Consider the following 15046-nt stretch of genomic DNA (forward strand, 5'->3'; position numbering starts at 1 on the left):
ATAATATTTTCTTAACACCCTGATGACATGTACCAAATATGGGTGAAATCGGTTCTCAACCACGCCTGAAATCTCGATTATCACTTTATCATGCGAGAGTATAAAATGTTGGGTGACACCTGAACTTAGCCCTTCCTTACTTGTTTATACTTGAGAGTTTGAAATGGAATTTACAAATGTTTTATATGAGAATAATGCTGTAGGCCAATTTCTCTCATTTTTACACTGTAACATAAAAACGTCTGAAGAATGTTAACCACCAAATTTAGTTAAAATCGGTCCGGTGGGTTTCGAGATTTGAGTTTTCACTTGGAAGTGGGCGGCGCCACGCCCATTGTCCAATTTTGACCCCGGCTCCATTTAAGCCCTGTCATATCACCAAAGAGGTAAAATTTAATGTCTCTGGCGAAATTACTTATTCATTTATAGTACTTTTGAACCGTACCGTTATATAGGGAGTGAGCCGGGTTATCATCCGATTTCATCCATTTTCACACTGTCGGTAGGAGGTCTTATAATATTTGCGCTAGTTGAATTTGGTTTTAGCTTAAGTGGTTTAAGATGTATGTACATCTATTAAACTTTTTAGAGGACGAGGTCACGTCCACAGGTGCCTATTACTACTAGTGGTCTATAATCAGTAGTTCCGTCAAAGGAACACCTTCCTGGGGATAAAAAAAAGAATGTAAAATTTCAGATTTTAACATATCGATTGAAAAATGGATTCAGCTCATCTCGCTTATCATTATAGCTGTATAAGTATATTTTTTATAGTCTCCGACGCTTCGTTCTAGGTCTTTAAAACTTCGTGACAAACTAAATATTAAAATAATAATTTTCGAAAATTTAGAAAAAGTGAAAACAAACCGAGTAAACGGTTTATTTATACACACAACCACATGAACAAGCGGAGAACAAGTCCTACTTTCATTTTCGCTGAGACTATATTTTAATTGGGAAATCTTCGCAATGGCAGAAATCGGTATACATCAGACACAAGTACACATTTAACATAACTGGGGAGCGACAAGAACCGATAATTGCAAATGGTTGAAAATATATATTAAAAAAAAAACGAAAATGTATACACACGCGGAACGTGGTAGCTAAGACAAAAGAATGAAGCGAGCATAATAAAAATGGACAAAGCAGCAAATAAAATAAAATTTATTACACGCAAATTTCTATTTCAATGGCCAAGTTGGGAAAAACTTCATTGTAATGCAACGCGCATCGCCGACGGCACGTGAAGCCTGAGCAAAGTGAAGAAAACGAGTCAGCAAATCAGCAAAGCATTCAACAGCTTGTGAAGTCGCTCTAACGAGCGAAACTGCCGGCAAAACAAACAGCGGACCGGAAAGTAAGCAAGCAGCGTCTGCGTTCCAAACATAGAATTGCACATTCTATTCAACCGTGATGATGAAATGGAAATATGGAGAGCACATTGTTAAATGCGAAGTTGTAGAACACTCGTAATCGTTGCCGGCAGCTAGTTTATGAGCGGACACACACCAGCAAAATAGCAATTTTTTGCTGAAATGAAAAATGTAACTAAGAGAATCGACTAAATGACGGACGCTACTTCGAAGTTGTGTACTAGTCGCAACACATGCATGCCCAGGTATGCAGGGGCAAATGACCCAATTGTCTACTGACCCACTCTTCACTTCACTTACACAAGAGTGCAAAGCCCTAAGACGGGCGAAATAGAAACCGCTTTATAGAACTGTTGTAGTGTTTGTGAAAATTACTTGGTATATACACGTATTTTTCTATATATACGGCGTTTTATATCAAACCAAGTCGGAAAATTTACGAGATAATGCTGGGTAATATACATATATTCCCATTAATGCAATTTTTTTCCTGCGAAAGTGGCTACAAGGTAATGATCATCTTCTACTGAATCAAGTATTTGAATGAATTTTTTGGAAAAATAAAATAAATCTTGAAGATAGTGGAGCATTTAGTAGCAGATATTTGATTATTGAAATCCAAACTAAATTTTTTTGACGCTTTTCAAAGTCGGTATAGAAAATTTCCCCGAAACGGTTTGACTTGAAATTATCACATTACAATCTTAGATATATTTATCACGGTTTGATTGAAAAAGAAAATTCAATTGAAATTTTTTATGCTTCAGAGTAGTGTAAATTTTTCAAAAAACATCATTATTAAATAGTCGACCGGAATTCAAACAAATTCGAGTGACAGACAACTAATTAGTTTTCACAGACATTACTTGATATGATGATGCCTGGTCATTCTAAGTCACATGCCTAAATCGAAGGGTCAGTATAACTTAGCTTACTAAGTCATCTGACTTTTTCCTACTGGGTTTCGGCTGCAGACCACTGTTCGCTTTTTAGTAAGCGTCTTGTGCTGCTACTAATTGCTAGCAATAAAGTGTTTTGAGTGCAAGACAATGAAGGTGAAGCAAATCGTTGCCTTCACTGTTTGTAGCGAAGTGGTTGTCTGTTGTTTTTCGTCCATAAAAGGCCAAACGCAGCAGAGTGTTGAAAGCGCTAATAGACGTTTAGTCGGATATTTAAATAACAATGGCTAATAATAAAATAATTTCGACTGTAAAACCACAGCGAAAGAATACACAAACGTGCTGAAGAACATAAATAGTGGCGAAGAGGAGGTAGCGTTAAGAAATTAGCTTGTTGATGACTACAAAATTAGCACGCAATTTTGGTGTAAAAAATTATTTTTAAGATATTTTAAAATTAGGCACGACCCTCAAATAATGCCCAGCTTTGTATTAACTTAACCTGGCACCAAAAACCAATTAGACATGTAAATATGTATATGATAGCCAAATGTGCTAGATAAAGAATATGTATGAAGTTAAATATGTTAATTAGTTTTGCGATCTCTCAACTAAATGGTGCTCTTCTCGCAAAGTGTGCTAAAAATTAATTGACAGTCATGGCAAATTATAGTTGCCGCAGTTGAGGTCACAGTTACCGTAACTTTTTCCCAACCTACTGCGCAGCCGCATGGGGTGGGCCATAGAAAGTCTTAGATACCATGAAAAAAATAATAAGAAAAGTAGCGAACACAAAAATTGACGGCATTTATAATTTAACATCTCGGAAAGCGAAAATCACGTTTTTTATTGATATTTCATTCATTTAAACGATGTGAATGCTCTAGATCTCATGCATTTCAGACAAGATTGCAGAATGAAAAGTAATTTATTTAGATATTTTATTTTTTTTTTAAGTTTTATTCTCCATTTCCCTATGAAGCTATGAAGCGGAACGTTCTAATAGTTTGAAGAAAAATGTCACACTATTTTAAGGTTATTAAAAAATGTGTCAAAGCACATACATACATAGACTACATACTATTGTTCGCAAAAAATAGTAAGGCTTTTTAATTTAAATTTCGCGCGAAACCCCATTTGTCAAAATTTTTTTTCCTTGATTGGTATTGCTGTCAGTGGCATTTGAGTCAAATGTCACATCAAAATGGTCATTCGTATTTAGTATATCCTTGTCTATCTGAAGCACATAAAGTGAATTCCGCGATTTTTACGATGAGTGAAAAAGAAAAGAATTTGTGATTGAGAATCGATGATTAACTGTCAGAGATTTTACTAGCACTGTTGGAATATCGGAAGAATCTGTGCAGACCATTTCGAAAAATCATTTTAGCCTAAGAATAGTGAAAGCATCTTGGTTATAAAATCACTTTTTTTCGAAAAACAGCGTCATGTTAACGTCTGTGAAACAATGCTTTCCGATTTCCAGGATATAATGAAACGTATTATTACTGACGATTAGTCACAGATCTATGTTTGCGACCCGGAAACAGACAATCAATCGGCTAAAGTGAGTCGAACCAAAAAACCACGACAAAGCAGGTCAAAAGTCAAGATTATGTTGACGGTTTTCTTAATCGCCTGATTTAGCTCCGTGTGACTTCTGGCTATTCAGCAAACTCAAATGATCACTCCGGGGAAACCGTTTTAAGTCAATTGAAACTTGAAGCGCTACGCGTATTGAAGGCTTTTCCGGAAATTGACATTTGTTAAAGTTTCGAGGATTGGAATAAACATTGGCACAAGGGTATTGAGGACAAGGGGAATTACATTGATACTATGTCGTCCCCATAGATTTTGAAGAATAATTTAAGAATTTTAAATTTATGAACAAAGTCTTACTACTTTCTGATCATATAGTCGATTTAGTCATGTATATATGAGAATTAGTCACTTAGTTTTTGAGGTATCGATCTGAAATTTTGTACACTAATTATCTCCCCAAGCTGCTGCTCATTTGTAGAAACCGCCGTTATCGAACCACCATAGGATATAGCCGTACAAACTAATCGATATATTCAAGTTAACTTATTGAAATTTGACATAGATTATTGTCCCAGATAACGCTAAAATTTCCGAACAAAGTCTTTAGATCGGAACTCTATAAACTAAATACCTTACAAATTGTATGTTTAAAAACAAGATACATTATAAGATAAATATGTATGTCGTTGGTCAATATAGGTGTAGAGGCACCTATATTGCTTTTTTCGGCTTTTGTTAATGGTCCATGAACTTTCCGCCAGATAGGTAAACATAATTTATAAGATAAAAAGTTTGGATAAATATAGTATAGTTGACAAACAAAACTATTGTTCAGTTCACAAATACATCATACAAGAGCTTTAACAAACTTTATTTATTTTTTTACGCGTTCACACTCCAACGAGAACTTGGTCTGTCAAAACTGTGGAGATTTCTAAAAACAAAATTGGCAGAAAAAAACTAACAACTTTCGGGGAAAATTAGCTAGCATGCATCATAGACATAGTACATGCGTACGGGAGCACAAAGAGTAACTGTAAAGTGAGATATACAAAAATTAAAAATAAACGAGCACAACTATTTTGTTAACGACAATTGTTTATAACAATGCATTTTATTTGTTTCAATAATAAATATCATATATCGTATAGGCTAAAACTAAAAATAGATTTAAGTTTACTTGTAACCAAATATGAGTTTGTACAATTGTCAAATTATGGTATATAACAAGAGCATTTATTCTTAATTAAAAAGAATCGGCTTGATTGCCCAACTAATATTTATTGGGTCTTTGAATAGTTGAACAATGGGTCATAATTAAGAAGAAAATAAATATGATATTTTAATAAATACTTTGTATACTTGTTATTTGTGCACAAATTCACTGGATATCTTACATTTGTAATTATTAACCGCTATGATTTATTTTTGGGCAAAGTAATTGGCAATAAAGACCACCTACTAGGTACATATGTTGGTTTACAAAATAATCTTGCTATTATGAATACTTATACATACAAATATTACATAAAAAATATAATAATTGTGGAAATTTGACAAAACAGCTGCTTTGAATCGAATCTAAGCAAAAATTCATGAAAGTACCGATATTCTTTTAAGAGAATTCTATTTTTAATATAACCGTGTTAGAAATTTTGGCAGAGAACGTTTAAAAACTAAAAAATAAAGTTGTGCGAGTTCAAGTTCAAGGTTTTGGACAAAGTATAATATGAGTAGAATTAAATAATTATTCGAAGAAAACTTAGATAATCCCACGCCCTTTTAGTAAACCCCGCTCCATAGGACCATTATAACTTCATATTTAAATATTGCTTGTAAGAATGTATGTACATATGTACATACATATATGTTTATTTAAATAAAATTTTACGTAAGAGATCAATCTAAATTAAAAAATACTCCGACTTACGTTAATATTAAAAAACTAATAAATTTTCATGAATTATTTAAAATAACGAGAACAAGGGAATTATTGAGTTTTATAATAAATTAACAGTCTTCTTGAAGACATACAAATTTTCTATAAACCTAATACAAACATGAAACTAAAAACCCATTCTAAATTATTAAGTAAGCGAGTAGAAAAAAATGATTAACCCATCGTAAACAATCTAACTTTAAAACAAATATTTTGTAACCCAAATTAACCACTACTTGAGTAATTTATGATTTTTTTTTTTACAAATTAGCATAAAAAATGTTTTTTTTTTAATGTATGATAAAATATTGAAAGTGGAAGTTGATAAACTTTGTAATGAATGTGTGAAATCAAATATTTCCAGTACATATTTTCAATTCGTTGAGTTAACGCTAAAAATACTAAAATTATTATCCAACAAAGAAAGCAATCAGCATCTACAACTCAAGTTGTGACATTTTTACCAAAATTTTTTTTTGCAAAGAAAATATCAAATGATTCGCACACACAAGCATATGCATGCAGGAGCTCATAAGTTAGCAGTCGATTTCGCGGATCTTCACCCAAGTCTGAGATGAGTTGCTGGCTGTTGCTTTGTTTAATTCACCAACTACCAACTAATAACTGTAAAAGTGGATGGCGCCGAGACAAAAGCGCGGATGCGTGCTGTATAGTCAGTCGGTCGGTTTCACTAATTCGCTGCATACTCTGCTGTTTTGGTCTATTGATATTGAATAAAATAGAAATCTCGGCTTTGTTTCACCTGTATTGTGTCGCAGTAACTGTAAGATGGGTATATGGTGTGTTCGTTTTTTTTTTAATTCATAAAGACAATAACTGCGCTTGGTGATGGTGCAAATGCAGATTGGACCCGTTGATGGAGCGCAAGGCGCAATCAACACTATCACATACATACATACACGCACGCGCACAACAAAAACCAGCAGAGCTGAAGTTGCTGCAATAAACAACATTCATTTTCACCAAAGCGGCGGATGCAGTATTTAACTTGGAAAACTAGGCAGTTTCTCTAGCCAGCGCTCTTATTATTTATTATTAATAAGTACTCGGCAAGCAGCCATTGTGAAAGGAAGGGAAAATGTACGAAAAAATTATATTATTGCAAAGGCAGGGTAAGAAAAAAGAAATAAACATAAATTATGTGGGAAATTTTACTTAAATAAATTAAAAAGCGGAGATTGTATGAAGGACTGGAGTTTTTTAACTACTCTCGGTGAAACGAAAAGTTGCGAAAAGATTAACCTTGTTAAGCTGTGCGCTAACTAATAGCGTTAGTTTCTATTTGGCAATTTAGGGTTTTTTATTTGATACGCTTGGTGGGTGGTGTGGTAGAACAGCTCAATTTTTATTTTTTTTTACTTCTTTAAATTTTGAAGAAAACGCTTTAGTCTTGATTTTAGTATGTTGAATCAGCGTTTGTTGCTTTAAACGTTTGCATTTCGACTAAATTTACTACCCTGAATTAAGTGCTTTATAGGTTATGTCTTGTGGCCTACATATAAATATATATGTATGTGTTATAGTAAGGAAACTGAAAAATATTTGGTATTATAAGTTGAAGCTAATGAAAGCTAATGAAGTTTTCATATGTTCATCCAAAAAGTATAGAGGCTCCATGACACGTTATGTAAGTTTTAGAGAAAAATATAGAAAACAATTGCGAACTTTTAATACGTTATTAACGAAACCACAGATATACAGACTAAATTGCTTTGGGACAACTTATAGGAAGTGTAGGGCGATATCTCACGCATATCATTTTATAACCACACTGTAGTCACAAACCTACTATACTTCTAAGTTAAGCAATTATATGTTTCATTATTTCAAAAATTAGACCTAACCGCTTAAGCTTATTTAGGCTAAGCATATAGTAAAAAGAAAAAATGCAAAGCGGCGTTAAGGGTAAACCACAAAGTAGTGAAAGTATATTATGTAATACGACCACGCATGCTAACTAAAGCTTTGCAACTTTTTCTGCTTCTTGCTTTCACTAATACTTTTGTACGCTCCGCTAAGTTTAACCAAACAAATTTGCGACTAACCGCAACATTCGCTGCACTATGCGCATAGACTTAAGCTAAAATAGAAAATGTATTCTATGCACTTAGCAAAAATTGTAACTTTATAAAATGTGATATACTAATTACGGCAGTGATTGATAACTTTAAAAATACTTTCTTCGAAATATGTTTATGATGGAATTATGAATACTAAACTACCCGTATGCATATAAACACGTTATATAATATATATTTAACTTTCTTTTATAATTTTTATACTTAAATCTAAACCTTAACCAACTTCTCAAATTGCCGTGTGTGTGACGCTTTATGCACAAATAACAATGTTGAAGAAATAACAGTTAAAATTTACGATTTCTAAAGATGCAATAAATACAAAAGTTAAGAACATACAAATATGAATATATAAAACTTAATGGGTATGTATGTATGTGTAAAAGTCGAGGCCTACGTTGTAGAACCTTTTAAGGTTTGCATCAACTTTGAAGTCTCCTCAGTGGTTGGCCACCAAGCAAGTGTGCAGACGAATCTCTAATTCGCGATCACTGCAGCACACCCACTAGAAAGGTTCACAGCCACAGAGAGACACCAACCAGCAAACACAGAATCAAATACACAATAAAACGTACACAATGTCTAATTACGCGACGTTCGCCAGTCACTCGTGGCCATAAGCGTTTGCATGTCAAGCCATGGCATGCCACATAACTCCATTCAACTGCATGGAGTGCTCAAGTTGGTGCTGCACGTCGTCTAGCTTAGAGCTTGGTTCATAAATTTGCATGTCGTGACGCCACGGTGCAATAGCTGCTTGCTTGAGCGGACGGACGGATGTACGGACATTCGTACGTTCGCCCGGTGGTTTGTGCGCGCAGCTGATCTGTTGTAGCTGTTGTGGTTTAGTGAGTGCAGAGAAAGTGAAAGTTTCAGCTTTGCTCTGCCTTTCTGTTACGGCCTACAGCCAAGTCAGTCTGGCTTGACTGTTTGGATTTCAATTGTTTGTTTTTATCTTTTATTGTTGTTTTGGTTTTTGCTTTTGTATTTTACTTTTGCTATTGGTGTTGTCGGGTTATGGTTGCGGCCGACTGTAGTGCCCGATCGCTCGGGTGCCTTATACACCTTTTAGCCGCAATTATAGATATGTTTGTTTGTGCTTTTCTCTTTAGCAGTGTTTTTGCTATTGTTTTTGTTTGTGTTATTACATACAATATGCGCATTAGTTGCTTTGTAATTTCGTTTTTTTTTATATATATGTAAATATTTTTATGTGTTATATTATCATTATTTCATTTGTTCATTTTTCGTCTTCGCTGTTTCACTAATGCGCTGGACGCTTTTGTCGCGGCGGTGTTAAGCTTGTGCCGCAGCCGCTTTTGCAGCAACACCGGCTGGTTTTGTAACCAACATTGTTGTTGCCGTCTGTTCTTTTTTTTTGTTTCTCTGATTCGACCAACAACACAAGCGGAAACAGGAAAAAACGATCTCGAAATTGTAAGAAAAATATGCAAAGACGATACACCAAATCCAGCTGTGTATTTTTTTGCTCTTTGAGCGTGAGCTTGTGTGTTGGTTTTTGTTAAGACAATTCGCTTTCATCGCATTGTTATTTTTTTCACAATTCTTTGTTTGTGTATATCGCTTAGTTTTGTTGGCCGCTTGTTGCGTTGCCGACCTCTGGCAGGCCCTTAAGCCACGCAATAGTTTTCACTCGGTCAATAATGATGTTGCGTAATCCACTGCCAATGGGCCGGATCCGTTTGAAGCGAATCCAAACGAAATTGAGGTGTTTGATTTGTCTTTAGTGCACGTTTGTGTTAGTGATTGATCGCATTCAGAGGAAGGGAACTGTTATTCACTATAAATGATTTTGAATAATTGGCAGGAACTTATTATCCCACTTCTTGAGGAAGTTATGAACTCTTGCAACATATCACTTTTGGCTTCCGTATTTAAACTTCTTATCTTTATTATGCGCGAAAAATAATGAATTAATTAAACGATTTACACAGCTAAACAGCATCTAAGCGATCTCTGTGAAAGATAATGCGCTTAATTGCTTATTCACATCCAAATCTAGTATTTTTGTTGCCGTCTCTCGTATGCATCGTTCAAATGTTGTCGGCCACACTAAATCAAAACAATTATTGATGAATTGTTGATTGTGTTGTTGTTGTTGTTTTTCGTTTAATGATTGTTGATTTTTGTACTGTTGTCGCTCGTTTTCGCTTTCAAACTCGAAGATGCTTATATTATTGTTGTTATTATTAACATCGAAGAGGAGATTCATATTTGCTGCATTCAGAATAAACCGTTCATCGTTGCTGGTTGCCGAGGTTGTTGTTGGTGCTGTTGTTACCATTACCGATCCAATGTTTGCTGCAATTACATTTTTATTAACACTGTTAGTAGTGTTGTTGTTGTCGTCATTTATGGAACATTTCGCAATTGGATCGATCATAAAATTCAAATTGTCAAACTTGAAGACCAACTCGTCACAATTCACAATGGCAGCACTATCGATGCCGCTATCCGTGGAGAAATCACTGCTGCAGCGTGAATAGGCGCTCGTTGAACGCGTCGCCGCATCCACTGTCAGTTCGTTAGACAGCTCGCTGCCGCAAGTTTCGATGAGTTTGCGTGAAATCTCGTTAATACTCTCAGTTAGCAAAGCATCGGCGGTTGCAGGCAGTAAGGGCGGTAGTGTGACGCTACCAGCTTGGAGCGAACGATTGGGCGACGTTGGTCTTGCGCTCAAGCCCATGTTAGTGGCTTCAAAAAGTGGCGCTAGTACGGCAGATGTTTGTTGTATTGCACTCTGACTGAAGAAATCATCAGCAATATTGATGCCACTCAGTATGTCACCGTAACCCGAGTCATTCGAATCACTCAGGCAGCCATTCGTAGCAGTTTTGCCGCCGAGTACGTTACATGACGTATCGGTGAGCTTCGTAGCATCCCGATTGTTATCGGGCACATTGCGATTGGAGCCAATAACACCCACGCGATCTGCACGCGAAAGTGCGGCTGCAGGCGACATGGTGCCGTCTATTAACGGCTGTGACGAACAGCAAGACGATGACGCCTCCGCAGAGGAAACACGTGAAGGCGACGCCGATGATGAGGAAGATGTGGATGACGAGGAATGTGTGCGTGCCGATGCGGTTGACGAGTCGGAGAGAGAGCGCCTCAGCGGATAGTCCCAAATCGAACGTAGCGGATCACAGCCACTGCAGAAACAAATGCCATGCTCATCTGGTGTGTCGTCAGATTTTGTAATTTTGACGTCGTTCAGATAATTGTTGGATTTTAAGCAAGTAGATTTCAGCAGACTTCTTGGCTTGCAGTACTGCTGTGACGTGTTTGAAGTAAAAGCTTGTGTGTTTATTGGTTGATTGAGACCAATGTAAAAGTTGATAAATTTAGGGCTGAAGGCGTTTTCATTGACGTCTTCAGGCCGATTCAAATATGTTTTTTGTTGTAATTGCTGGTGCTGCCTGGAAAGCATCTGTGACATGCCTAATCCACTCATTTGCGACGACTTACACTCCTTATCCGCTGCGGCTGTAGCACTTGAAATAGCATCTAATTTCAGGAAAATACCGTTAGTTGCCGGTTTGCGATCCTTCTTTCGCCGCTTACGTGGTTTAATTATACGCGGTAGTGCTGTCTCTCCACTGTCGGTGTTTTCTTTGGGAGTTTCAGACGCAGTTGGTATCTCTTCTGTCGCCGGCGTCGTGGAATTCTCCTTGCCACGTGTACTGAGTGCGGCGGGTGCAGAGTGTTGGTAACGAAGAGTGCTGCGCGTGAGTTTGTCACCATTTGATTTTACGTTACCTGTAGATGGAGCGGGGGGAACGGCATGGGATCCATTATTTGGTATAGACCAATTTTGTGCCGAATTTTGTTGTAATTGCTGTTGTTGTTTGTGGAGCAGCAAGGGCACACCTTGAGCATGCGCAGCGAGTTGGGAAATCTGCGAACAACTGGCAGCATTCGAGTTACGAGTCATATACAATGTGGGATGGTGCAATTTGTACGTCTGTTCGATGCCACCAACAGTTGCCAGCTTTTGATGAGGCACGGGTGAACGTGATAGTTTCCGTTGAACGCGTTGCCGTTGGTTCGCGTTGGAGATGAGCGGTATGCCAGCACATTCGTGAATACGCTGCGGATTTATCACCGACGTAGTGGATAGCTTGCTAAAATTGTGTGGATGCGTTGATGCCGTTGGAGTAGTGTTAGAGTTTGACTGATCCGATGTTGGACCCGAGCGAGATTGACTCGCAGAGGCATAACCATTAAAATGGTGTGGGGCATGTGTGGACTGCTGGTGCAATGTTTGCAGGCTACTGAGGTACTGGTGATATTGGTGCTGTGGGTGTGAGTGTGGGCACGCTGTTGGTGGCAGCTGAAGTTGCTGCTGGGTCTGACTTGGGCTCAATGGCAGGACCTGATGTCGTCCAATTGCAATATTTTTGTGCGCAGTTGGGGGATGTCCGGTGGCATTGTACAGGCTTTGTTGAGTTAACCAATGGTTGGGAGCTGGCGACTTGAAAGCTTGTTGCTGTTGTATGAGATGTGGCGGCGCGTGAAAGCGATGTTGTTGCTGCTGCTGGTGATTGTGATGGTGGTGCTGCTGCTGCTGCTGTTGCTGATGATGGAGATTTTGTTGTTGCTGTGCTTGTTGCTGATGCGGATGCGGAGGTAGATGAGAGTGTAAATGGGTAGTCTGTGTTAAAGGATATGGTGGCAAGCTCCGTAGGGCCACAGTGTTTGCAGCGTTTTCTAGCGTACAACAGCCGCTATTGGCATTGGGTCGCATAATCCTTATTAGTTTTACAACTGTTGTCGTGAAGATTTACTCGCGGAAAACAAATAATTTTTTTTTTTGGAGCCTAACAACAGCAAGGACATTACGCGGAGGTTCCAATATTTTACTGTTTCAGCTTGTTTTTTGTTCTGATTTTTTTTTTTTTAATTGGTCTAAAATTTCAAGGGCGTTATAGTTTTTCGTTCGCGTTTCTTCGTGCGTGCGCGCATTCAAGGTTTACTAACTCCACTTGCCAGCAAATGGATAATTAGCCCAAATCGTAACACAGAATACACATGTGTGTTACGCACAAATTCACAATAACAATCCAAGCTGATTTTATTTTTATTTTTCTAATTTGCTTTTTTTGCTAAACAATTATTGCTGGTCCACACAAAAGCTATAATAATTTTATCAAAATTATTTATTAAAAAAAAAAAAAGGAATTGCGAAACAAACACTGGGTAATTTTACTTCGACAGCTAAATCACGAACGCGTACGAACCGTGGAAATGTACTGGCGGTCTCTTTTTCCAAGGTGAAGTTTTTTAAGAATGAAAAAAATTAATCACAATAATTCGTGTATGCGGTTTCTGTGTATGTGTTGCAGATTTCACAATTTCCTTTAGTTTCCACGCATATAGTGAACGCCCGAAAATGTTACGTACTTCTGCTGGAGTACCTATAGTGTGCGTAATAAATTCAGATTGAACCGCTGTCGACAACCGTTTTCGAGCCAAACTCGTCGAAGACTAAGCTCATTGCTTCGGCGCTGTGTTGCGACAAGACATGACCACTTATTGCTACTACCACCGCTGCTCAGGTGGTACGCTTATTACCAAACTGTGGCGCAACTTGCAGCAGCAAGAGCCACAGCAACAGCGTTAGCCTTACGAAAACACGGTTAAACAGAAAAATCAAAGACTGGCACGGTACGTTAGCTTTCCAACCAAGACTTGCATAAAGCTTCGCTTGCGTTTTGCCAATGCTTAGAGAGCTAGTATTGCAAGAGCATTTCGGCATACATTACTTTATATGAGACTCTCTCTCTTTCGTACATTTTCTCTCTAATGTTGGCACTCTCATTTCGCTCACCGCGCTCTTCACCGAAGCTGCAGTTTTTGTGGTGTTTTTTTTTTTTTGCTTTGTTATGGACAATGACTTCTTTTTCGAAAGCTCAGCACCAGCCTACTACATTGCCACTTACCCATACATACGTATGTATTTATGTTTGGACCGACATATTTATGTATGTATGTACATTAGCTGACGGGCGGATAATTACATATGTATGCTGTGGTAATCTCTTTGGCTTTATGCTAAAGTCCGTCAGAAGCTTTTCGTGTCGAGGTCATGTACAATAGTTATTTATGTGTTTCTTTTGTTTTTGGTTTTTAAAACCAGTCTTTTATCTCGAAGTTTAACAACTCAATAGCACAAAAGAAGTGGAGTAGAGGTTCTCGTTGTAAACGCTTCATTGCAATGATCTCCACCATGCCTCCGAGGCGGCAAAACATCGTAATACCCATGCGTAAGTTTGGTTTGTGATCATTCGGTGCATTTCGAGTCATAATGAGAGGCATTGCTCTGCTATGTTTGCTCTTATAATTGAAGGTAGTGAACAACCGCCATGAGGTGTTGTAGGCCTTGTGGCGATTAGATGATGATGACCTTATAAGACAAGCACTGCGCGTGGTGTTAGAGATTTCACAGACTGCGTGAAAAATATAAATGTTTACCACTTCAAATATTCACATATTATATTTTACATTTCATTAGGATTATTTTTGTGACACATTTTGAAAAAAGGGATAAATAAGTGTACTAAAAGCTCTGGACTTGCTTTTATTTAAAATATTTACGTTGTTTTATATAAAGAATATTCAAGTCGGATTCGATAGGAACAATGCGCTCGGAGATTATAGATTTGGTTGTTAGACAATAAACGATGCCAAATTTCGTGAAGATATTTTGTCAAATAAAAAGTTTTTTCATATAAGGACTTCAACGGTTAGTTTGTATGGCAGACTGCCATGGCTAAATCGACTCAGCTCGCCATGGGAACCTTTAATGTACATAAGTATCTTATATGCCGTCCGACGTTTCCTTCTGGAAGTATTGAAGACTTTCTACTAAGGTTCACTAATCACATGCCTAACAAGAATTCTGTCGATGATCTTTGTTTCCACAACATAGTTCAAAAGATCCCAATAGAATTGGAAGAGTGACATACAATGAATAAATCTTTAAAGTTTACAAAAATAATGTTTTTCAGAAAATAGGTTTGAACACCAGTTGAGTAATCGCTAACCCCTTCATCAAGTGTTTGCAAATTAAAGGAAAAACGTGTGCTTATTTGGGTATATAACATAAAAAATAAAACAATGCGTTTTTTATAAGCAGCACTATGTGCTTCTGTTGAGCTTTATTACAAA

The 15046-nt window shown here is 37.2% G+C and overlaps 2 protein-coding genes across 7 annotated transcripts in view; both read right to left on the minus strand.

Moving 5' to 3' along the window:
* LOC108975026 (CCR4-NOT transcription complex subunit 6-like) overlaps positions 1 to 15046 on the minus strand; it is a 41157-nt gene that overhangs the window by 19699 nt on the left and 6412 nt on the right. The window lies entirely within an intron of this gene.
* On the minus strand, positions 6006 to 13496 carry LOC108975025 (putative mediator of RNA polymerase II transcription subunit 26). Its single transcript, XM_018943237.1, has one exon. It carries the CDS (start codon positions 12621 to 12623, stop codon positions 9822 to 9824), a length of 2802 nt encoding a protein of 933 aa, XP_018798782.1. The 5' UTR covers positions 12624 to 13496; the 3' UTR covers positions 6006 to 9821.

The sequence above is a fragment of the Bactrocera latifrons genome, unplaced genomic scaffold, assembly GCF_001853355.1.
Source record: "Bactrocera latifrons isolate USDA-ARS-PBARC rearing strain unplaced genomic scaffold, ASM185335v1 scaffold_60, whole genome shotgun sequence".
In the NCBI taxonomy this organism is placed as follows: Eukaryota; Metazoa; Arthropoda; class Insecta; order Diptera; family Tephritidae; genus Bactrocera; species Bactrocera latifrons.

What these genes read in the sequence shown, in the direction of transcription:
- LOC108975025 (XM_018943237.1), bottom strand. Translation starts at nt 12,623, where the DNA reads ATGCGACCCAATGCCAATAGCGGCTGTTGTACGCTAGAAAACGCTGCA.